Source organism: Falco cherrug, chromosome 17 (genome assembly GCF_023634085.1).
Source record: "Falco cherrug isolate bFalChe1 chromosome 17, bFalChe1.pri, whole genome shotgun sequence".
Lineage (NCBI taxonomy): Eukaryota > Metazoa > Chordata > Aves > Falconiformes > Falconidae > Falco > Falco cherrug.
Window position 1 is genome coordinate 557,101 of NC_073713.1, and position 23,643 is coordinate 580,743.

General features: G+C 51.3%; 1 protein-coding gene across 2 annotated transcripts in view; it reads right to left on the bottom strand.

The window, feature by feature from the left end:
- Positions 1–23,643, bottom strand: part of GRIK4 (glutamate ionotropic receptor kainate type subunit 4) — a 207,549-nt gene that overhangs the window by 7,976 nt on the left and 175,930 nt on the right. For both annotated transcript variants that reach the window (XR_008729783.1, XM_055695858.1), the window contains exons 11-16: positions 21,065–21,172; positions 19,848–20,051; positions 10,805–10,918; positions 3,085–3,194; positions 789–962; positions 475–640 (exon numbers count right to left, since the gene is read on the bottom strand). Coding sequence is in view for 1 of the 2 variants with exons in the window: in XM_055695858.1 (XP_055551833.1) it covers positions 475–640; positions 789–962; positions 3,085–3,194; positions 10,805–10,918; positions 19,848–20,051; positions 21,065–21,172 (876 nt within the window). In the remaining variant the exon portion in view is untranslated. The remainder of the gene's footprint in view (positions 1–474; positions 641–788; positions 963–3,084; positions 3,195–10,804; positions 10,919–19,847; positions 20,052–21,064; positions 21,173–23,643) is intronic.

The window sequence follows — 23,643 nt, forward strand, 5'->3', positions numbered from 1 at the left end:
CCTCTCAGAATTTCAACAAGTAATAAATAAATAATCCTCAAGCAGATCTTTGTGCATTCAGAGCACTGCAGAAAAGATTCACTCATTTATTTCCCTTCTGAATAGAGCAGGGAAGATAAAAATTAAATTCAGCTAAATTGCCTGCATAAGTTTGCATACACTTGACTGACTTGTTTTCAGTGCCACTGACCACACATACAGACTCCAGCACCGTGACTATGCTAGCCTACCTGGGGTCTGCAAATGTTTCTTTGCTTACCCAACTAGGGGACTGTCATGTAAAAGTCAAGATCACATCAAAATTGCAGAGAGACCCAGTCCTGTGCAACCAAGCAGCCAGGGGTCTCTAGAAGCCCCCTCCATGCCAGAAACCGGAATGGAACCAGCACAACAGGCTGGGCTGACCTCCAAATCTGATTAACGGGTGCCATCTGCACCCCCTGCCCCAGTTATTAGCAGAAGAATGGGGTTTACTTGGAAGAAGGTCATGCTGGAGCCACCGTGAATGGTGCCGTACTCGATGGCTGTCTGGTCAGCCAGGTCATCTACGGATTCGATGGGGACGTCCATCCGCTGCACAGTGAGGAAGGCTGCCAGATTGGCTGTGTAGGAGGAGATGATGATCAAGGTGAATGCCCACCTAGGGAAAGGGAAATTCAAGATGGTGACCTGAGATTTCCCCACAGACTGAATCTGGTCTCCATCCCCACCCTCCGCCTCTCCATCTGCTGCTGCCCAGAAAAGACCTGCAGAGAAGCCTTCCGTCAGGGGAGGGCTGACCTCCTTACCAGACTCCACTGACACAGCGCGTGGACAGTGCCTGGGGGGCAATGGTGGAGCCCTGCTGCATGAATCCCCCGACTGGAAACCACAAGCTGTTGCCGAGAGAGTACTGATTCACGAGAAGATTGCATCTACCTTGTGAGCAGGGGTGGGGGCTGTACCACTCGTACGGTGTCAATCTAAAATGACAAGATACAGGTAGCTCAGTAATTTCACTGGGAAATGGGGCACTTTGGAGAACAGAAGCAAAAACCAGAAAAGCTGTGAAGCCCTAGCTCTTCTGGAGGCAGATTTTTCTGAGGAGGAAACTCTTTGCTGTCAATTGATGCCCAGGGCTCAGAGCTGTGTGAAATGCTTGCTCTAAGACTCAGAAGCCAGAGGCTTTCTTGTAAAGATTTCCAAAAGTTTTGAGAGGCTCTGCTGAAAATCTGGGCATGGGCTGCAGGGAGGCTGGAGCCCTGTGTGTAAATTCGCGCCACAGACAACCACAACAATAATTCCAGATGTGCACAGACTTGACGTAAAATTGAAATCAAACATCTCTGGCCATGTTCCCTGCTGGATAATGAGCATCAATGGGAAGTTCAAAAGTGAAGTGTGTGAGACCCAACTGCATGACACCTTCATAACAATAACTGTATTGGTGCAAATGGTTGTGCTGAGAAGGTATGGTTGCCCTGGCAAGGTCTAGGTCTCAGGTCCAGTTTGAAGCCAAGTACTGGTCTTTCAAAGCATCACATACTTTCAGGGCTCAAGGGACAGGACAGAGGTGGGAATCTGAAACAGATGACAGCCTGTCACTGAAGTGACTGTAGCCTAGCGCTCTTTTTTTGCTGTTTCCAATCCTCAGTTCCCTAGTTGTTAAGAAAGTCTTCTGATTCCTGTGCTGCAGTACACTCTATTGCTAATGGTTAACCAAGCTGGTGCCTGGGAGGGGTCATTTTGGGGATATTGCTGATACAGCTGCAGGGCTCTGCCAGCTTACACATCATTTAAATAAGATGAGGTGTTTATTTTTGTTTCGGCATCTCCCACCTCACTGTGATGCCACGGAGGCAGAGGTTATGTCTTCTACGGTTGGATCAAGCACTAGCAGTAAAGAACACTGCTCCGGTAGTCTTCTGCAATTCACAGGGTCAAAAGCTCCTCACTGCTGAGAAAGGCAGAGAGCAGTGTCCAAAGCTCCATCCCCAGCGGGAAGCTCTGTAAAGGCACCTTTTTGGAGGATCATGTTTAAAACATGAGGAGGGAGCTAAAGAGGCACCAAATCTCAGTCTGCAGAGCACACCGGACTGCATTATTCAATGTTTTCTTCAGAACTACATTTCTGAGGCTGTAATAGTATTTGAAGAAACCATTAAAGTCCTGTCAGGATGACAACTTTAGCCATGCTAAGGGACAGGGTGACAGCACAGTTCCAACTTTTTGTAATGAGGATCGGGTGCTAACTGTGTCCTGAAAGAGCTGTCAAGCCCCGAGCACATTTTTGGTGCACACTGCTGGGACACGGTTCAACTCTGTCTGAAAAGGCCCATCTATGCCACCAGCCACAAGCCGTTTGTTAGGAGGCCAGGGAAAACAGCAGTGGAGCACGGACCCGGGGCCTCGATGGGAGACACGCTGCCCACAAGCACTCAGTGATATATTTTAAGGCTGATTTAAATTAGTCGTAGGGAAACGGAACTGAGAGCTGCCAAGTGAGGCTCTGCACATCAACCAAGAAGCTGCTGAAAGATATTAATGAATTTTCTTTTTTGTACACACTGGGTTTTACAAGGCCAGAGGAACCAAACATCACTACTGGCATTCGTGTTCGTATCTCTGAACGCATTTGCCGGTACCTGCCAGCCTCCACCCTCCCCGTCCAAGACACGTGGCTGCTTTATCTGTTGCAGATCCAGCATCTACAGAGAGCAGCACCACTTGCCCAGCACCAGCCCTACTCCCACCTTTCCTACGCAGCTCTCCGCGTCGGCACCCTCCGCTGTGGCCAAGTACGCTCCTTGGCGGCACGCTGCTCCTGGCTGCCCCATCCCAGCCCTTCCCAGGCCATCCCAGGGCTGCCATACGCAGCGGTGACGTGCCTGCGCGGGCGCTCAGCAGCAAAGCCCCAGTCCCCAGCTGGCGGAGGGCAGGGGGCTGGGAGGCATCTGCCCCCTTACTGCCCGCTCCACACTGCTGACCTGGGGGGTGTCCCCAGTGTCCCCCCCCCAGCCCCTCACCACACACGCCCCCACGGGTCCGGGAGCGGGACGCTAGATGGCACCGTGAGGAAGGAAAAGGCACCGCCAGCCACATTACCGAGCGACCAAGAAGAGGACGCAGCTGACAGCCAGGTAGGCGAGCAGCATGAAGAGCCAGACGCCAGGGGAAAAAGGATCCAGGAACGAGAAGTAACCAGGTTTGCGGCCCTGGAAGGGAAACAAAAAGGAGTTTGACCTGCTTGTACTTCTACAAATTAAATAGTTCACCCGGAAACAACAGACAGAAATGCACCTGCCCTGACGCTGCCAACAGATGAGAGCGACAGAAGGGAAATCAACAGGGCTTTGCAAAAGCCTTGCCGGGGAAAGAGGTGACAGCAAATGCAACAAATGACCGGGTCCTGCAGCATCTCCTCGCTGGGATTCACCTCCTTAGACTATTCTTCTGCCCACCTCAACCACTTTCGTTCCTCCAGGCAAAGAACTAGGTGAATTGATAGAAGAGTCGAGACAATCGCAGCGCTCTGCCCTCCCCAGGGTGGGATGTGCTGCACCCCTCACCCGCAGAGCCCCCCACCCGCAGCCCTTGCCCACCCGGGCAGGCTGCACACCATGGCTGCTGGGCAGGAGGGGGCTCCCCTGGGAGAGCACGCTCAGCGCAGAGGTGGGTGGGATCCTTTGCACGAAGCAGAGTGGGGAGAAAAAGAAAAAAAGATACTTTTGCAATATTTCTGGTTTGCTTTCTTCAGCCTTGAAATGCTTCCTCTCCACAAAACTCAATAAAACTATTACTTTTATCTCAGGGAACATGATATTTTTATCTCCAGGATGCGTCAGAATTTCCTGTTTTTTCTCAGCAAACCACCTTTCCTTGAAAAATAAGGCCTCACTGCTAATAAAAGCAAGTTGATCTTCTCTCAAAGTACCTTAAATTTTCACAAGGACACTGCCACCACTGAAATCTTGTCAAATGTAGCACAATTTGTGCAAAGGGAGGATTAACTTTCTGGTGAGTGTACTTCTCCCGCCACCACCAGCTCTGCGTACGCAGCCCCTCCGGGGTGGGAAGAGCGCTAGTTTACCTCCGACCACACTCAGCGCCACTGTGGGCGACAATGGGCGAGCTGGAAATACAGCACAAGCCACAGGACTAAAGAAGTGCTCTTTTGCTTCCTGTGCAATTTATAATACCCACGCAGAGCAGAAAGCGCTTTGTTTTAGCACTGCACACCCCTGGTATGCCCCTCTACCCCAAACACTGCAAATCCGGGCAATGCTCCTCTATCTCAGGCATTTCGTCTCCTCTTGAGAGACTCCCAGCAAAAGCATGCAGCTCCCAGCGCAGGGCTAAAGGCCTGCGGTAACCCCGTGGGAATGTGAGCCCTTTGCTCACAGGAGCCTGTATCTTCTGCCCCACACCACCGTCGGTCCCGGCATCACCAGACCTCAAGCTCTACAGTTCCCCCAAGCACATGTAGCCAGGAAGCTGCCCACGACTCAGAGCTCCTGAGAAGGCTTTTACTGTAAAGTCAGAGTGGAAACAGCCTTTTATCGCATCTCGGCCAGGCTGTCAGTGTATTTCTTACTGGCACCTTGCTCTGTTGTGTGCTGAAAGCGTCTATCACTGTTTGCTCAATGCAGCTCGCTCCAGCAGCCGTTTCCCAGCACTTGCAGCATGGCAGCTGCTCCGCTGTAGGTTGCTTGCTTTACACAAAAGCTTCTGCTGAGGATCATCTTTGACACACAGAGGCCTCATTTTTCCCTAGTCCGATGCCTTACGCTGCCTGTCTGTGACACCACATAAACTAATAATAGCTGGTAATAAATAACACCTCACCTCAATTGCCGTTGCAAACCCAGAGCCATCAAAGACCAGAGTGCTGATATTTTAAAGCTGTGCTTAATCCAAAGGTGGTGAATAATTTTCTGTTTTCACAAAAGTCCCCAGGAAACATAGCTGCTTTTTTTTTTTCCCTTTCTCCAGTCTCAGACCAGCACTAGAAATTCCATTTCTAGTCAAAAACAGTTTTACTACTGAAGTATTCCTATCTTATGCAGAACCTGAATTTTACAAGGTCTTGGTAGTTCTTCTGAAGGCTAAGCTGTTGCACAAAAATCTTCCTCTACTAAAAATATCTAGGAAACTGTGATGTTCTCAGCTCCAGAGGGACTGTAACATCTCAGCAAACTCTGTCTTGCACAATGTAAAGACCCACCACATCGTTGCATCCTACCCCTGTATCCTCGTGGACTAAATGAGCTTGAGCTTGGGATCTACATTATCATTTTTAGACATTTAGGTAAAAAGCTTATTAAGCTTTTTAACAAAAAGAGATGAGTTAAGAATCAGTGGTTCAGACCATCCTGCATCCATTTTCAGATTAATTTAAAGTCACTTCCCAAGCAAAGGTTCGGGTTCTCCCAGGTATAATTCCAGAGTCTCTCTTTAAGATAAGATCTTTTCCTTACCGCTTTACCTTATTGTGCTTGGTATAAGCAGGTGAGGTACAAAAAGTGAAAAGATACTACATTCTTCTTTTGTCCTTTTCCTTTTTTCTTTTTTTTTTTTTTTTGGTCAATTTCCGCTGTTTTCTGCTTTTCCTTATATTTTTCCCATAAACTCAGAGAGAGACAAATGCCTGCGACAGCCAGCATCTGCACCCAAACCAAGCCCCTTCAGAATCAGAGATGCTGCTGGAGACTACACCCTCAGCATCCTGGAGGAACTCACTTCCAGTACCGACCTTTGCTCACCTTGTTGGAGCTCCTCCCACTAGTTCAGAGAGGTGAGACCATCTCATGAGTGGTCTGCAGCTCCAGGATGCACTCCCTCCAGTCCCGCCCAGAGGATCACGGACCTCTCAATGCCAACAGGATGCCAAAGGTAGCATCCTTGAACCTCTTCTCCTTAGCAACTGCATGGCTTTTCTGGATGCCCCACAGGTGCCTGGTTCCTTTTTCATCTAGAGCTAACCTGCCTCAGCTGCCTCTGTTCTTCCACAGGTGTTTACACCCTCAAGAACCAAATGAGGCAATGGGAACCTGCAAGGCTTTACTGCCTGCCCTCCGCCAAGCAAACTGGAGGTTCTCGAGCAGCAGATCATTCCAGGTGACTTATCCCTCCCTGGCATCAAACTCCCAGGCACTGGCGGTGCCTCAGCCGAGGCTCCCTCATAAGATGCTCCTGCAACAAAGTTCCTTCCTGTAATTAAGGCTTAGATGTCTTCTCTACGTTTCTGGGGCAGTTTGTCAATAAATTACACTCATTAAGGAAAATGCGTTGGAAGCTTTAAGTCTCAGGCTTGGCAATGACTCTCTCCTGTGACTTTACAGTAGTAGTAGTTCTGGTTCTTTTCAGCTACAGTAATTTTCAGGCTGCTGCTACATATTCCTTTCATTCACAGTTGTGGATAAGAATAAAGATATTCTGTTCCCACGGAGGGCACAAACTCTCTCTTATCTGTCTGTTTTGAAGATGGGAATGACAATATCTGGAATCTGTCAGATATTTTTAGCTGTTCCCAATACAGCTTTGTTAATTGGAAGAGCTATTTTTCCTGGAATAGAAATGTTGAAAATGTCCAATAATTGATGAAGACCTCCTGCAAATCCTCAGATGGAAGCAGGAGAGATTCATTTACCCTCTTCAGTTGTTCTTGAAAGTCTTCCTTTTCCATCACGAGAGAACCAGTTTTCTGGACAGATACTGGCGACCGAAGAGCCTGAATTTGCAGGACATCTGGGAAGAGGAGGAGGAGTGGAGCTATATGACACGGTCCTATATTTGTCTGTGTTCAGGTTTGTAAGAGACCTGACAACTCCCTGCCTGCCCTGTGCACGCACACAGGGTCCGAAGGGACCCCAGCGCTTGCCTGCTCCCTCTCACAGAAGCAGCCAGCCCTAACCCATGTCATTTCTCATAGACATTTGTCCCTAACAAAGGCAGGCAAGAGAACTCTCTTTTGTCTCTCTAAGTCAGAAGTAAAGCAAGAAAACTCAGGCTGGGAAGGCAGAGACGTTGATGTGTGCTAGGTATAACTGCAGAGCATTCGGTCTCACCGGAACAAAGTGTGTATGTTCTAGGATGACCACATCTGATCCAGAGCCCTCCCTCTCCAGAGCCCTTCCTCTGGAGTCGATAAGCAAAACCCAAGCACACGCTGCTGTGAATCCTGCGCTGTGAATCCTTTGGGGTCATCAGACGGTCCACAGCTAACAGGCCAACAAGCACCATGGTCCTGGCCATGCCTGGGGCCAGCAGTTGCTTCCATCCCTGCGTCAGTGAGGCAGGTGGCTTGCTGGCAGAGTGGCACAGGTTGTCAGGAGGGGTGCTCAGCTCCTCTGCCCCAGCTGTCAAGCCTCCTCTGGCTGGAATGAAGGAGCTATTCATTCACTCCTTCCATTTCGTGTCTTCTGCAGCAATCAAGTAGAACCACTTTAAGCCTCAGTTCTCATAACCTAAACTCAGCTTTTCCAGCATACTTGCCAAATCTACATTTTCTCATCTTAAGACAGAGCATAGAAAAGACTTTCAGGGCTAATGAGGCAGAATCATGTGCTAGTTAGTCTCCTCTGTTCCCTGCCACAGAGGCAGGTATGTGAGCAAAAGTATGTGCATGGTACAAACAAACTTGATTTTCAACATCCCTCTGCCCTGAAGTGGTACTGGGCACCTGGTTTCTGCTTCTGCCATAGTGTCACCTGCCTGCCATAGTGTCACCTGCCTCCTGCCTTCCACAGGTCCCACCAGCCGGTCAGAATGGGAATATTATAAAACAAAGCAAGCCTTTTCTCTTAGCAGCCTGCAAGTGAGAAAGCCTATTAAGAGTCCCTGTGTCGGAAATCCATCCTTGATTATATCACAAGTGAAATTGAGAAAAATGACAGCCCCATTTAAAGCTGCCATATTTGGTTACGTGTGATAAGAGACACACACACTGTTGTCGCTGGGTTGGCGGGGTGGGAAGGAGAAAGGGGGGAGAAATGACTTGCCACTGGAGTTACATGGAAATTAAAATAAAATGTCATCACACTGGGAGGAGATCAGGGTGTGGAGGCAACTCCTTAGCAAGAGATTTATTTATGGTTATTTATTAGGCTATGGCTGCTCTGCGCCGTGATCAACGTACGTCAGCTGCAGTTTCCAACATTGCAGAGATGCTCATCGGGGCGGGGAAGGGAGGGGGCCGGGAGCAGATGGGCTGTGGGGCTGCCTTGCCCCGCTCCGCAAACCCGTCCTTCAAGGGAAACCACAGCAATTAGCTATCCTGCCTGTCCTCGTTAAATAAATATTTACCAGTTTCATAAGTTAATTACCACACAGCTCGCAGACGCTCTCCCCCAGCTAAGCAGGAATGGTCTGGACAAGGAGGGGCCAAGTGCTGCAGAAGGAAGGGGGAGCTCGGAGCTCCCTGCTCCCGGGGAGGGCAGGGGCCCAGGCTGCCCCACCATCGCGCCTCACCGCCTGCACGCAGCAAAGCAGGGCTCGCTGCGGGGGTGACCAGACCTGGGAGATGCCCTGCATCTCCTGTGCCAGCCTGCCTGGGTCACTGGGCAGCTTCCCCACCCAAAATCCTAACCGGGTCCTTATCAGGCAGCTGAAGACCAAGTCCTGACTGATGGCAGGGGACTATTTGCCAAACACTTTTTAGGACTGTAATTATTAATCCTGTTCAGTTTGGTAAATGCCTGAAGGGCAGGCCGAGCATGGCTGTGTTGTGTTACTCTGGTACCAGCGCAAGCAGCAGATGGTCCCTGCCCTGAAGAACTTACACTCTAAGTAGATGTGTCAGACACATTTACATCGAGCTCGTGCAGAAGCAGCAGCAAATGCTTTGCACTTATAAAGCAGATCACATGCAAACCCTGCACCAATATTCCCGTCTTCCCTCCGGAGGGAGCACCGTCAGCCTCACACTGTTCAGGGAATGATGCCTCCTTAAGGGACTTGCTGAAGGTTACGGTGTAAAGTGGAGACAGAGAATGCACGGGACTCAATCCCCAAACTTGAGAAGTGTATGCGAGAAAGGAAGAAACTCAATTATAATTCCAGCCGAGGGATGCTGGCAGGAACACCTCCCGGATCCACGGGGCAGCTGATGCTGTTGAAGAGTACGTGTAGCAGGGAAGGGACGGTTACATCGGTTACATTTTATTTCTTGGAGCTTGAAGAGTCTGACCCTTTCTGATCAGTTAAGTCATTGATCCTAACTTCTGCACGTACCAGAGGAAACAGAATTTTAACTAGATTTTAATTACTTGTCTGTTCTTGGCAGAAGCCACACAGCACAGAGATGTATGTGCAAGTTTGTTTATGTTCATACCAAACGCTGCATCCTTAACAGCCTTCCGAATGGAGAGGGGGGCTGGGAGAAGTAGCTTTAAAATTGTTTTATCCTTTTGGCTGCTATTGTTGAGCTGATGGGAAACCAAGACTGTAATTCGCATCACACTCGGCACTGTACAGAGCACACTTCCAAAATGCAGACTGGGAATAGTATGACATCCTGATGCAAAGGACCTGGCTGCCAGAACTCGCCCCCTGTGACACCAGGGAACAGGGGACTTTGCCTGGCCCATATGGGCGTAGCTGGGGAAAATCTGTTGTCTCCTGAGCTTCAGAAAGAAGCTAGAACAACTAAAATGGGAATGCAAGAGAATCCACGAGAATTTAAGACAAGTATTGCCTCTAAGCAAAGACACGACACAACGCCACGTGCACGCTTGCACATGTGAATCCCCTGGGCACATTCACAGCTACCCTGCTCCAAGCCACCAGCCCTCATGTTGCCAAACAGCCACCACCGAATGCCCGACCTGCCTTTCGGGCGGCAGTGGATAACCATGCCGCTGCTGCCGCCCGAGTTGCAAGAGAGTATTGAATGCAGCGGAGTGACAACCAGAGCTAGCTGCTGACCAACAGCGTGCCTCCCTTCTCGCTCCTCCCTGGCCGACGCAGAAGCAAGGGGGTCTGAGAGGACCCGGGCAGGGCAGGGAGCGCCCTAAGAGTAAGATGCCTTCCTTGGGCTGCAGGGCGTGCTGATCTTTAGGGTACCAAACAGCTGAGGGAAGGCAGATGAGAAGGCTGAGCCCGTGCAGGGCAAGGAGCTAATTGCCCACAGTGGAGTTCAGCCTGCCGCCCTGCCTGCTCCGGGACGGTGCCCTGGGCCACCCAGCAGCGCCGTTTTTCCCCTTTCCTGCCTGTGATTAAGAAAGCAGAGGACCAATCTGCGCGTAAAGCATTTAAAGCAGGTCACAGCAAAGAAAGTGATCCCAGATATCTTCCTGGCTTGATCTGGGCCCCAGCACCAGCTCGGTGCACCCTGCCGCTGTCCCAGCTCAGCCTCCCCGCGAAGTGCCAGTGGACGGTGACTCCCGGCCAGGTTTGCTGTGGTGGTGGTGCTGCCCAGCCGTGCTGCTGCGCCCATCCAGCCTGGCCTGCCCTCCAGCACACCTCGCCACGGCGGGCTCAGCGACACGCTAAAGCCATCCTAAGGCTTTTGCCAGGCCTGAGGCAGAGCCACACAAGCTGCCATATACCCACACCTCCCCTGGTAGCCCTGATCTGATACCAGTGTCCTGTGCCTGGGGACGATGGGGAAGGGGAGCCAACAGGGTTTGAACAACGGGAAAAGAATGCACTGAGCTGGCAGCAAAGGCAGAAAGACAGAGAAAAGGAGGAAGTAAAGGTAAAGCATGTTTGCGCTTAAATAAGCAACCAAAATATTTTTACGAGTCACTCATTTTTCTTCTATAACCAGGCACGTTTGCATGCAAATAATAGAGGGACATAAAAGGTTATAAAATAACTCTCTTACCATATGAACTCGGTAGAGGATGCTAATTCCCAAAGTCATGAATGGCTTAGAGAAATCAATCACCTTCTCCCGCTCCGCGGTAATTGTCAGCCCCGCCACGGCCAAATCAGCTTTCTGGAGAGAAAGGATAGCAGAGAAGATCAGAACCCTGAGCCTGGGAAAGGCGCCGAGCAGCGAAAGCTGCAGCACCATGCCCGAGACCACACACGACACCCAGTCCTGGAGGATGGATGTCCCGTCTTTCTGGGACAGGGTGCATCTGCTGTGGGGCAAAACCCACACTCTGTGGAAACCACGGGAGTGTTGCTGGTGATGTCCACTAGTTCCGACTGTGCTACTGAATCCCTCTCCCTGAGTGGGTTTCGCATAAGCCCTGCTCAAACACACCCCAAAGTTTAACCCACCTTGTGCTCCAGACCACTTTCCCCCGTTTTTCCTTCCCTCACCTGGGCGTTCTTATCTGTATACTTACAGGCTGGAAAAGCACAAAGCTGCCAGCAGTGGGGAGCCAGCGGTGCTAGGGGTTGTACTGACAGTGAACAAAAGAGCAGCCCCTGCCCCAAGGGCTCGCAGCCTGATTGCCCCTTCTATTAGTAGAATGCTCCTGGCAAAACAGGAGCCATCAAGACAACAATTATTGTACTACCCTAAAGATACATCCTCTCCCTTCCAAAGCCCCTGCTGAACACAGCTGTCCCCTTCAGACAAGACTGTTACTTACAAGCGCCACAGGTAGAAAAGCATAACAAAGCAGCATCATTACTCCCGTACCCTGAGTCATGAAGTTTACAAGCCTGTCAACCCCAGACTTCCAAACTTGCAGATCAGTCTCCAAAAAATTCAGAGGACTGGCATAAAAATTTCCAGATTGACTTGCAAAGCAAAGAGATTAGGGGAAAAAAATAAAAATTATTTCTTCCAATGTTAATACCCTTGTAATATAGATAAGGGATTTGAATTTTAAATATTATTTTTATTATTATAGCTCTTTTAATGTCTGCAATTGCTTTCTGTAAAAATGAAACCTCCTCCATTCCCTTACACATTTGTTTGCCCGCTTTGCAAGATGATGATTATGCAAGTGGAAAAAGAGAAAGGGGTGGGAAGAAAAGCTATTTGCACTTGCTGTCCCTAAGTTGCATAAGGTCTGTGCAGAAGCCAAGGCACCACCAGGCCTGAAGACCCTGTAAAATATAGAGCTTATCTCCCTGGATCCGTGCACTGCTTGTAAAAAAATAGAAAGGCAAATTTGTGCGTGCATCACTTGCTATGCTCTCTGACCCTGCGTTGTTTTCCTGAAGAGAAAGGGGACTTGCCAGGGGGTCCTTCCCCTCCTCTGCCCCTGGCGCACTCATGTGCTGGCAGGCGGGGAGGAAGGGCCAGTGAAAGGCTGGAGCTGCATGTGGGAAGAGCAGCACTGTTGGAGCCTGCAGGATGAAGGAGAGGGAAAGGAAAGGCAAGGTGATCCGCAAGCCTGCCCAGTAAGGGGGCTCACAGAGAAGGTGATATTTCACAGTCCGTGCAGGACTGCTTTGTTGGACAAGCCTCGTGCCAGATTTTTGCAATCGTTTCCAAGCAGCTATTAGAGATTCCTAGGAGGTTCTGGCTGGAATGAATTATGAGCTAGCGAGAATTTCTGCCCAGCCAGCCATTTACCCACAGTGTTTTTAAAAGGCACCAATAATCACAATGTGGTGTGTGAGCAGTTGAGCCCTGTGTAAACACCAGCAGATTACTAAAATGGGATCAGTTCATCCGTGGAACATGGCATGTGAGGAATTTTATCCACAAAGAAAGCCTAAAGCTTCCTAAACCTCTCTTGTCTATACTTAAAAGGGTTTGCAGGTACTATTGTCCTGGGGAGAGCTCTCCCAGCAAATCCCCTTGTGAAGATACAGCTTACTTTGACAATGGATTTCTTCTCCCAGTTCTCCAAACTGAACACAATTCTACCAGCAAAGTCTTAGGCTAAACAGGTGGTAAATATGCTGTATCAAAGGCGTTTCATGCAAAAGCTCTGAGGACATTTCCATTCCCAGAGAAGGGCCAATGCAAAGGCACTGCTGAAAGCGGTGGGGTGGCCCCCAGGTTTACCCAGCTAAGTCACCATCCGTGGCTAGCCCCCACCTTCTCAGGGGTGGGACGTGGGTGTCATCAGGGAACTTTGTGCGCTCTGGTTAATCCCCCAACTATGGTCCTTTGGGACCCTTCCAGATCACGCAGGGAACAACACCCTGAAAGCTGCTCTTCCCTATGGAAAATAAAATGCAAACCCACCCCGCTGCCTGCAGAACAGAAACTCAGCACAGCAGAGCAGCCTTCCCCAGGCACACAGGTTTTGTGCCCAGGTCCCTTCTCTTGGCTCCAGAGGGTCCTGCCATTCCATTAGAGCCGATTTCCTCCTGTTCATGCCCTGCCTGGTCAACTTTTGTCCTTTCGGGACTTTTGCCAGCACCAGAGCGATGGCAGCTCGCAGCTTGCCCTGCCCTGTGCACGCGCCCACCTGCCCGCCCCCGTGCCAGCGCTCCCCACAGCGGAGACCCGGCTCCTGGGGCTTTCACCGGGGCTGTGCGTGGCCGAAGCGCTCTCTCCCTGCAGGCTCAGAAGCCATGCATGTTAAGAGCTGATTTCTGACAGTCATAAACTTTGATCTGGGAATGGCATTCAATGTATTGCCTGAACATCATCCATTTCATGCTTTCTACTTTGCTTCCTGACGTTCACAAAACTTCTTGCGATTTACTGAGGTCAGTGTGTCTTAGTTACAGAGCTCTGTAAACCTGAGCGCTCTCCAGCCCTCCCCACCTGAGCACGGGTAGGAGTTGGCATTTTACAGGCTAAACGATGCATTGGGGAAGAAATGCGCTGTGCTCTGTGCTTCTGCCTGCAGCCCGGCCCTGGGGAGAGGGAAAACAGGAGGCAAAGGATGGAGGGAAGAGGAGCCAAACACTGCTTGATTTTCATCCTTCCAGCACAGTTGCAGCTATAAATGTCAGTGTGAAATAGGCTTAAGGAAAAGACCCAGAGCATTTTGGGAGTAGAGACGGACATCTCTTTAACAAAACACTGCTTAAACAAGGCCAAACTCTCACTAGGTGAGAGGAAGCCCAGGTGGGCTGGTGTTTGAACTGCCACCAGCGTACCTGGCATTAACCGTGGGATCTGCCCGCATTAGCATACAGGCTCGGCTGCCACTGGAAAGGATGTTAAACACGGGGGCTGAGCCAGGCTCCCGAAGAGGAACAACAATTAAGCAGACTTAAGAAGCAAATTGCAGGGACTGCCAGTCCGGCGGAGGCGGCCGCCTCCTCGCTGCGGATGCTGACAAGGCTCATCTCGGCGCTAATGGTGATGAATGGGGCCTGACGTCAGCCCTCGCCTGGGCAGAGAGGATCCCGCCACAGCCTCCCACCGCGGGGGTACCTGACCTCCCACCGCAGGGGTCCCGGCCCTGCTCCAGTCCCACAGCCGGAACCGCCTCCTGTCAAGCTATGGAAACCAAACACAGTGAGAAAGTCCAAGTGGCAAAAGGCTTGGGGCTGTCTCTGCACCAAACGTGCAGGAAACAAGCCTGAAGGACAGCTCTAGGACCACAAGGAAGGGAATTCTTCCAGGAGCGGCAAGAGACTCTGACTTGAACAGCACCTCAGATGCTGCATCCCTTGGCTGCACATGAGAGCATCATCCTTACCCCCAGACCACTGGTAGCATGACCAAGGTCAGGGAAATCTATTTCTTACACTGCCCCCGTGCTTGGAGGGTCTTCTAGAAAGCTGAAGTCAGCATTCAGTCTTCAGGACCCACTTGACCACCAGCTATTGCCCCCGTTGCAGACCCATCCGCATCAGCACTGTTGCTGAAGATGCCCCACTGGAAACCCATCCGGATGCGGTACTGAGCACCCGGCTGGAGGCGGCCCTGCTCTGTGCTGGGGTTGGACTGGATGATCTCTGGAGGTCCTCTGCTATTCTGTGCAACTCTGTGAAATAAGAAGCAGCCACCATAGGGCAGCTTGGCTGCAGCCCGCTCAGCTGGGCAGCAGCTGCCGCACCACCACAGCAGTGAGAGAGCAGTCTCCCTGCATCTGCAGATCTGTCCCATGGCACGACAGGTATGGCTCGGCTGCTGTATCAATGTACTGATTGCTTCTGCTCCAGCTGCTCATCCAATTTGACAGGAGCTATTTTGGGCTGTGCAGCTCCTTGTGATGGAGTGAGCAGCAGCCAGGTTGTGTGCTCGGATGCATATTCTTGCATTTAAAAACAGGGCCAGATGAGGGTCACTCAAAACCAGCGTTTGGGTTTTTTTTAAAGGACGTGTATGAATCCTGCCATATGAAAAGTGACAGCCTGAAAACCCTGGAGGCTGCAGCCCTCCGTTCAAGCCACAGTCAGGGACGGGATGACCAGCAATAATCACAGATGTCAGCCTCAAGGCTGCCTTCACCCATCTTTCTTCACCTGGACGATCTCTACAGATCGGAGGGAGAAGTCTGTGCCAGGTGTTCACCGTGCCTATGGCAAAAGCCAGTTAAGGCGAAACACCAGGAACGGGGATCCTAAGCCCACAGGGAACAGCAGTGAGACCTAACCAGCTCACACCACACCCACCATCCTGTGTGTGATTTTGGCAAAATCAGCAGCGCGATGCAAACCTCTCTGCCCATACCCTCTCTGTGTTTGCTCAACAACCCACGCCTCCTCACTTCCCACCCTCTCGAGCCCCCCCATGTCACACTTGCCAGTGCGATAGCGTGCAAACAGACTCCCCCTCCCTCCCCTTGCCCACGCACAGCTTTTCTTGCTGAACACCAACACCCACTGCCGAGCGGAGAGCAGGACTCTGCCAATTTTGAAATATCTTCTCCCTTCCTGCCATTCCCTATCTTTGGAGCAGTTGAAGGGACAGGACCTCTGATTGTAAAGCACCACCTGATCACCAGCAAGCAAGCTGGAAAAAACCATCACCCCAAAGCTTTATGGTCCTTTCAGTTCTTGGTGTTGCTGCTCCTGAGGCCAGAAGATGGACAGCTTCATCTCCCTCACTTAGAGCTCACATAGAAAGAGCTATGATCACCGCTGATCCCAGCCAGATTCACACCACTGACACAGACGCCAAAGGTGTAGCATTATTCCACAACATCTCACTCCCATATGATGCTGTGCAGAAGGGGAGAGCAGGAGGATGCTGTCCCCAGTCATCTCCTACTCACTCCAGGCACCCTAAGGTGCCTTCTACAGCAGCACCAGCCTCACCCAAATACGCTTGCCCTGGAAGCACTCATGGATCTGCTGTTACCATCACCAAAAGTGATACGTTATTTAAACAATGCCAGAGGAAGCCTGGGCAGCAGATACAGGCTGCACAGAACACACGGCCAGTCTGCCCAAAGCGTGCTTCTGCCAGGGCTGCTCTGTCCTTCCCGTCCCCTGAACCCTGCTGCAGGTGAGTGGGATGGGTCCTCTGCGGAGGGGAGCATTGCCTCGCGCTGGTACCCAGCCAGCCAGGGCACTGGTCCCAGCTGGCTCAGAGGGATCCTCTGAGGGAGGTTTCTGGGAGGTCTTGTAGCAAAACTGCAGCATTGGATTCCTGCCAACAAAACTTCCTGGCAAAACCAAACCGCACCATCTCCTGTTAGCTCAGCTCTGTTCCCTAGGGGCATTCCCGAGATGGGTAGGTTCAGAAACTGTTGCTGAGGGATCTCTCCGACACAATCCCATCTCCCTCAGGGAGGAGCAAGGCAGCCGAGCGCCAACAGCTTGCTGCGAGTTGATGTACAGGCACTGAGCACAGCCACCGAGCACAGCCACCACGGCACTACACTACCGAGACAGCAAAGGCAGCCGTGGCAGAACAAGGAGAAGGCTGTCACATTGCCCTGCAAATACATTCGTTGGCTTGTATCAGACCAGTGAATTCGTTTCAGCAGGGAATACCAGACAACCATCAGGGACTCTGAGCCAGACGCCGTACGGCAGCGGGAAGGAGCAAGACGTAACTCTTCCAGCCCTATTGTCCCCTAAGGCTCTGATGGCAAAAAAAGAGACGACCGGAAGATTTGCTGTTCCCCCTTGTTTGCTTGTTACAGATAGCACATGTGTACGGTGTCAGCTGAACTGCTGGAGGCTGCAGTCATCTGTGCCAGAGCCAGCAATGCTAACGGGGGAAATCCACCCTGGCCTAAGAGCGGCTTTACTCCCCTGCTCGCTCAAGGAATGAGCAGGGTGTTCAGCCTCCCTGCCCTGCATGCACAGAGGGACCAATTAGCTCAGTGTTTCTGAGTTTGTGACATCTCTCACTAAAGAATGGGCTCGAGTCCTTCTAAGTGATTTCTCCCAAGCCAAATCTCCATCAGCTGATCACAAAGTGTACAGGTTTCCTGATCGGATGACGAGTCAGACTGCTGACCTAGACACAGGAGTCTCTACAGCTCTTCCACTAATCTCCCAAGCCATCCCGGTGGTCCCCCTCTTCCTTAGCTCTTAATTAGTTTTGTGAGCAGGTCGATAAGATATGTACTGGTGAATTTGGGTCAACAACAAATTTATGTTCATATAGCATCCTTCTCAATCATATCACAGTGCACAATTAGCTGTAATAGAATTTTCAGCACTTAAGAATAAATCAATAGCTGGTTAATTTAGAAGCAATAAAATGAAACGCTTTTCCCACAAAGCCTATAGTTGCTCTGCAGAGATTCAGTGACACAGAGGCATAACAGAGGAAAAAAAGAAACTGTAGTGGAAAGGTATTGCATGGAGCTGGATAATTTTCTGACCACCTGGTCCTGCACACTAGGTGCATGCGAGTCAAACTTTACGTTCCCACAGCTCATCAGGGTCAAGGATGAATCACCTTCCTACAACAATACAGCACCACACAGACAGGTGCAGAGGTTTCATTTTGTGTAGGATTTGGGAAGTTTTGACCCATGACAGGTTTGTGTCCCAGCCGATGCCCTCTCTGTGCTAAAGGCTGTATGGAGAAAAGCACCAAAGTGATAAATCCACTGAAGGAGGAATGTGTGCACCCAACACAGGATCTGCTGTACCTTCTGCTTTGAGCAGTCCTGAAATGGGATAGGGGATGAACAAGCGGATGGAACTGAGGACAACCCCCCTTGGGGGCTGGCTGTCAAGGAAGGAGGAACCCCTTGGGCAGTGAAATGGCCTCAGAAAGCAACATCCCAAGCAACCCTGAACACACACCACAGCATGCACGTGTCCAGCTCTGCCCTGGCTGACCTGATCCAAAGTGCCAGATCCTGGGACTGATCAAAAACTCACCAAAACCATTACAAAGACTCTAAAGGGCCTAGGAAGAACAAAGCAGAGAAAGCTTTTTCTCTTCTCTAATTTTTGCTTCAGCCTCACACAGACTTTGCCAGCTCTGCCCTGCTGAGGCAGAAGTAAAAATCCTCCTAAATAAGGCTCGAGCTGCAGAAGAAACAAATGGCTTCTATGTGAAGATGAAGTTAAAACACTTTTGCTAAAGAAAAAGAACCATCCAGAAGCTCCCATTTAATGGAGAGGCACTGCCAAGGTTAGCAGGCCAAAAATTTGATGGCTGTTCCCTTCCTTTGTTTGCATAGATCACACGCTGCTCTCTGCGCCTTCCTTCGTGCCTCCCAAAAGAAACGTTGCAGAACTCTAAGTGTGTGTTTGTGTGTGTATATACACAGAGAGAGAGGGAGAGATGTATAAAAACTATGCCAATAGCCCAGAGCATTTGCAAACAACCGTACAGAAGGCTCTTTAGAAGAAGCAGACGGAGGTGGGATCTCAGCTGGCATCAAGAGCTATGGCTCCATCGGGGAAGGGCCCTGACCCTCAGCAAGTCTTCTAGACCTAGAGCTGTTCCCACCTGTCTTCAGACACTCAGTTGAAGCCTCTAAGGTAGGACAAGCATCAGCCAGGTCCCCTTTGCCACCCAGGGAAGAAGCAGCCTGATGCCAGTGGGCATCGCCACAGCCGGGAGGAAAGCTGCGGCAGGAGCCCCAGAGCCCTGCCCAGAGCCACAGGGCACGGATTCAGGCCCTCACCCCTCCACTGTGCAGGAGGATGTGCTGCTGTTGTGAGGATAATGATGGGGTGGCTCAGGGGCTCCTCTCGCACAGTGGTGTGGATTATCATAAATACACCTCACTGCGGATTTGCCACCAGCTGAGAAACTGTCTCTGGGTTCTCACAGGCGCTTCGGTAATAACAAGGCAGGGTAGAAATCGGTGAGCGAGGAAGTATTGGCTTAAATAACCATCAATCTTAATGTTAGCTTTGGCTAAGCCTATTTTACTAAGGATCTCAGAGCATTTTGTGAACTGTATTTAAGCTTCAGGATCCCTGGGGAAGGACTACCTTTAGCAGCGGAGGAAAACAAAGAGCAGGGAGGGAGCGGGGTACAGGCTGACTGAGCACACATGTATGCAGAATTGTTGTCAAACCCAGAAAAAGCATCCATCCTTCAGTCTAGCTGCTGTGCAGTAACGCCGCAAAGCAGAGCCGTGAAAAGATCTTGATGCACCCACTTGAAGCAAACAAAAAATGTTACTCTCCAAAAACAACGCTCAAAGTTAAGAAGCTGAAATGAATCTGCCAAAACTTTTCTGGGTAGAAATGTGATTCTTACTTGCTTTCCTCCCAAACAGCGTGTTTTTGTAATTTTTCTTCAGCTCCTACCAACCCCTGCCAGAGCCTGCATGTTTTCCTGTTTTGAGTTTTCCTTAATTTTTCCACTGGGGGAAAAAAAATCCTCCGTTCTGTATCAAGGTCTTACACAGGGACCCCGGAGCCCAGGCCTCCCTTCCGACAAAGTGAGCACCCCTAGAACGCCCAGGGGCCCCGACTCCTGCCTGACTATGTCACACGCTGTCACATCAACACAACAAATACGCCTGCCATTTGGCATAACACATTAAATGGAGATCCTCTGGTAAAAGTCCCTCTAAAACCCCCATCCATCCTTATCATCCTGGAGCACTTAATAAAGCACGGACATTGCCAAGTCCCACTAGAGCGCAGTTAAAAAGAGCAGCTAATTCACTTACCCGAGCAATCAGCTCCCCGACCATGCCTGTCCACGTGCCGTTTGCCTCAGGGACTCCATACACACCATCACCAACGAGGTGGATCTTATAGTTGAAACGCAGGATCTCTGCCAGCTCCTTCAGCATGTCCACGCAGAAGCCCTCGTAGCGGTCATTGCCTTCCAGCTCCTGATGGTTCCACTTCAGCATTAAGTAAGGGTTTTCCTGCATTGAAACTGGGCAGCTGTCATTCCCATCTTAGCCGAGGCATCCCACCAGCACGGCGCCAAGCATGGGGCAGAGCCGTGGGCTTTCTGGCAGTGCTGTGACGGCAGAGGCTCGTGTAAAGAGCACCCAGGCCAACCTCCCGTCCCAATACAGCCCTCTCGACCAGCGTATAAGAGATATGGAAAGTTGGTTTGATTGCTTGGGAACCCAGGTGGTGTAAAGCTACCAGAGCTGTTTCTGCACTGGTGTTCACAGTCTCCTGCTGTGTCGTGGATGTGCTGGAGGTTTAGGATATGAAGCAGATCTAAGGGATCATGCTTTGGGGGCTGTTTCCAACTGGCATATGCTGGAGCAGCCCAGTGACTGCTCCAAGTTATGGCAGGACATACAGATCCCAGCCTCCCTTGGAACAGAGCCACTTCACCAGCTTGTCCCCCTTTTCACCAAACTTTGTGGGACATGAGGAAATAATGCCCACAGTTCTTCAGGATTTTGAGCATCTTTAAGGAAGGAGCAGAGGCACTGGAAAAAATCATGGGACAGGCAGCCCCTAGCAGGGGAATTTGTCAAATAAAGACAGTGGTGCCTGCAGATGTGAACTCTTGGTCCATAGAGGTTGTACCCATCTTGGCCAATTTCAGTAATTTTGTGGGTAGAAGGGACAACTGTCCCTTCCAACTTACCAGCTGTACACAAAACAAGAACATCATTCAGAGATGAATGTAAAATGGTAACTTAGCCCCATCCCAGTCCTCTCCCCAGCTGCTTCTGAACTCATCAAATATCATTTCCATATGAAACATCAACTTGAGTTTAATTACACTGTCATGAATTGTCCTCAGTGCTGTAATTAGAGATTTGATTGTCTGTTTTTTATGAAATCAGTGTGCAATGCTGCATGCTGGGGGCCAAGGGGGCAGGAGGAGGGAGTAATATTCTAGCTGATTGACACCCCTAAGCGTTGGGCTGGCGAGGAGCTAATGGGAACGGTAGGTGACCCACCCACTTACCAGGATGGTGGTGACAATAAGTGTGGTGTTGAACAGACTGTCTGATATGTTGGAAGAGAAGATCCTGTTGTCCATGCTGAGTCCTTCAGAAACATGCCAGTGGCCGATCTGGAGAGATAAACAACACAATAAGGGAATTTACAGGGCAGATTACAGTATGCACCCGCCATATGGCTCTGGTGACTGACAACCGTCAAGTTGGCCCCGGAAGAGGTGTTTATGAACACTCCATTACCTTTACAATGCACCCCCACAACAGGTCGGCAGAGAGATTAACCCGCTGGTGCACGGCCCCGGCACACCCCCACCTGCACTACGATGCCAAAAACCTGTCCCTGCTCATAGCGGGTGCTGCCTTCCCACGTGTCCTGCCTGTAGCTGCGGCAAAGCCCTGCACCGAGAGAAAGCCTTGTGGTGGGCAGCTCCCTGGGGCTCACGGCAGCCAAGCAGCCTTCTGCGTGGTCCCCAGATGCCACCAAGATGGGTCCATCTTACCCAGCGGTGCCCACACAGCCAAACCTGCACGCTCATCCCCCCAGCACGATGCGCTGGGAGCCTCTGCCGTCCCTCACACGACGGCATGGCAGCCAGGTCGTGGCTGCGGGAGGAAGACCTGGTCACTGCTCTCAGCCTGGTGCATTTTGCCTGACCCCTTCACCTCCTCAGTTCTCTGGAGGTCAGCTCCTAGAGGGAACAGGGCACAAAAGGAGCTTCGCAGAAGGCTGCAGGAAAGGCAATGCCAGAGCCGGGGTTTGGCTGAGCTGCACCGTCCCGCAGCGGGACCCCCCCCACCAGCACACTGCAGGGTCAGGTTTGGTGATGCTGAGCTCCTCACACAGGCGCTGTGTGTTACAGACATGGCTCCGAAGAACTTCAGGGAGTGCTGAAGTCTTGTGATCCACAGTGAAAGCCCAGAAACGGGGAGAGGGGGTTCCTGCCTCCAGCTCCCGTCCTGCCTTATACTGTCTCTGCAACAAAGGTTTCACCTGCCTGAAAGCAAGAAAAACCTCCTGCTGTCCTGTGAGCATCGCTGTCATTAGTTAAAGGTTGGTAGAGGCACTGTGAGTTCCTCAGAGGAAAATGCCACTTCACAGAGAGTATCGCAGTATTGCAGCTTCCACTGCAACCCCAGGGCAGCAGCGCTGACACGGGGCAGGTGCCTTCCAGCCCCGAGCAGCAGCTCCACCTTGGTGGCAGGTTGTGAAACGAAGCCACGTTCTCAGCGGTGCTGCGCCGTGACTCATCTCCTCTATCTGCTACAATGGATGCCAACTACTATGATTAAAAACCTCCAGTTTGATTCAGGCTTGTCACACCCAGTGGCTCCATGCATAGCCTAATTCACCCATCCAAGCATAGTGCCACTGCAGCAAACCTAATTCCCACCACCACCGGTGGCAAGGACCAGTCCCCCAGCGCTTGGGAGGACACTGTGACTCAGCTGTGATGCAATGCAACAAGCCACTGCCTTCAGCCAGGGGGAGGAATATTCAGCAAAACCTAATTTTAACTTCAAGAGCCTAATCTCCCTCCCTCAGAGCTCTGGGCAGGAGGATGAGCACCTCCAGCAGCTCGTCCAGAGCATGCAGATCAGGCTCTCCTCATGCTCCCTAAAAGAGCCTCTGTTTATTCTCATGGAGAGAGCGGCAGCTGAGGGAGGCCAGATGCCTGCGAGACCTCTTCTCTCTCCTTCTTCTCCTGCAAAGCCTCACTGCCCCATCAGGTCCCGGCCCGCTGTGTGCTGGACTGCTGGCCACAGCCTAAGTCCTCTGACAGCACCGAAGCAAGCCGCCACAGCCCTAAGAGGTGTCCCCAGCGTTCAGGGGTGTCTCCACAGCTCCCCATAGCCTTGGTGCCAGAGAAATCTGTTCCTGGCTCCCTTGCACCCACACGAGCTGTCTCGGGCACTGTGGGTCTGAGGCAGGTTATTCTTTCGCTGTGCCACAGTTGTCAGGGTGGTAGGAACAAACCGATTTCTCCTCCGTCATAGAGTAATCTTATTATGTTCAAAGGGGTGGGTGGAAGATGATGCAGAGCTACGGGCCAGGCGGATGCACCCCCATGGAAATGAATGGGAGGCACGCTGATTTACACCGCCCCAGGATTGACTCCATGCACTCAGTTGTTTTTCTTGGCAGCGCTTTGCCTCTGGCATGACTGATGGCTCGAGGACTTCAGAGTCACTTCTCAGCTTGTGCATCTGAGCCAAACGTGACCTGAAACCGCAGCCGTGCTGCTACGCTGTCGGCAGACTGCGCTGCTCTGGACGGTGAGGAAAGGGCCGGGTCCTTCCTTCTCCTGGCTGTGGGTGCAAACCCGGCCCAAGTGACTCACTCACAAGCCATTACAAAAGTGGCCGCAGGCACAAGGAGCAGTGGGAAGTGCAAACAGGACAGCTTATGCTCGACGGCCCTGCGGAAGGACAGCAGGTAGGGAAAGCAAAGGACACCACACACGTCTGCTCCCGTCCCTGCCTGGAGCCGAGGCACCGGGATGCAGCAGCACGGAGCCAGCCAAGTCTCTGGCGGGGGACAGGGGCTTGTTTTACTCCCGATAACACAACAGAGATTGTTCTTCTG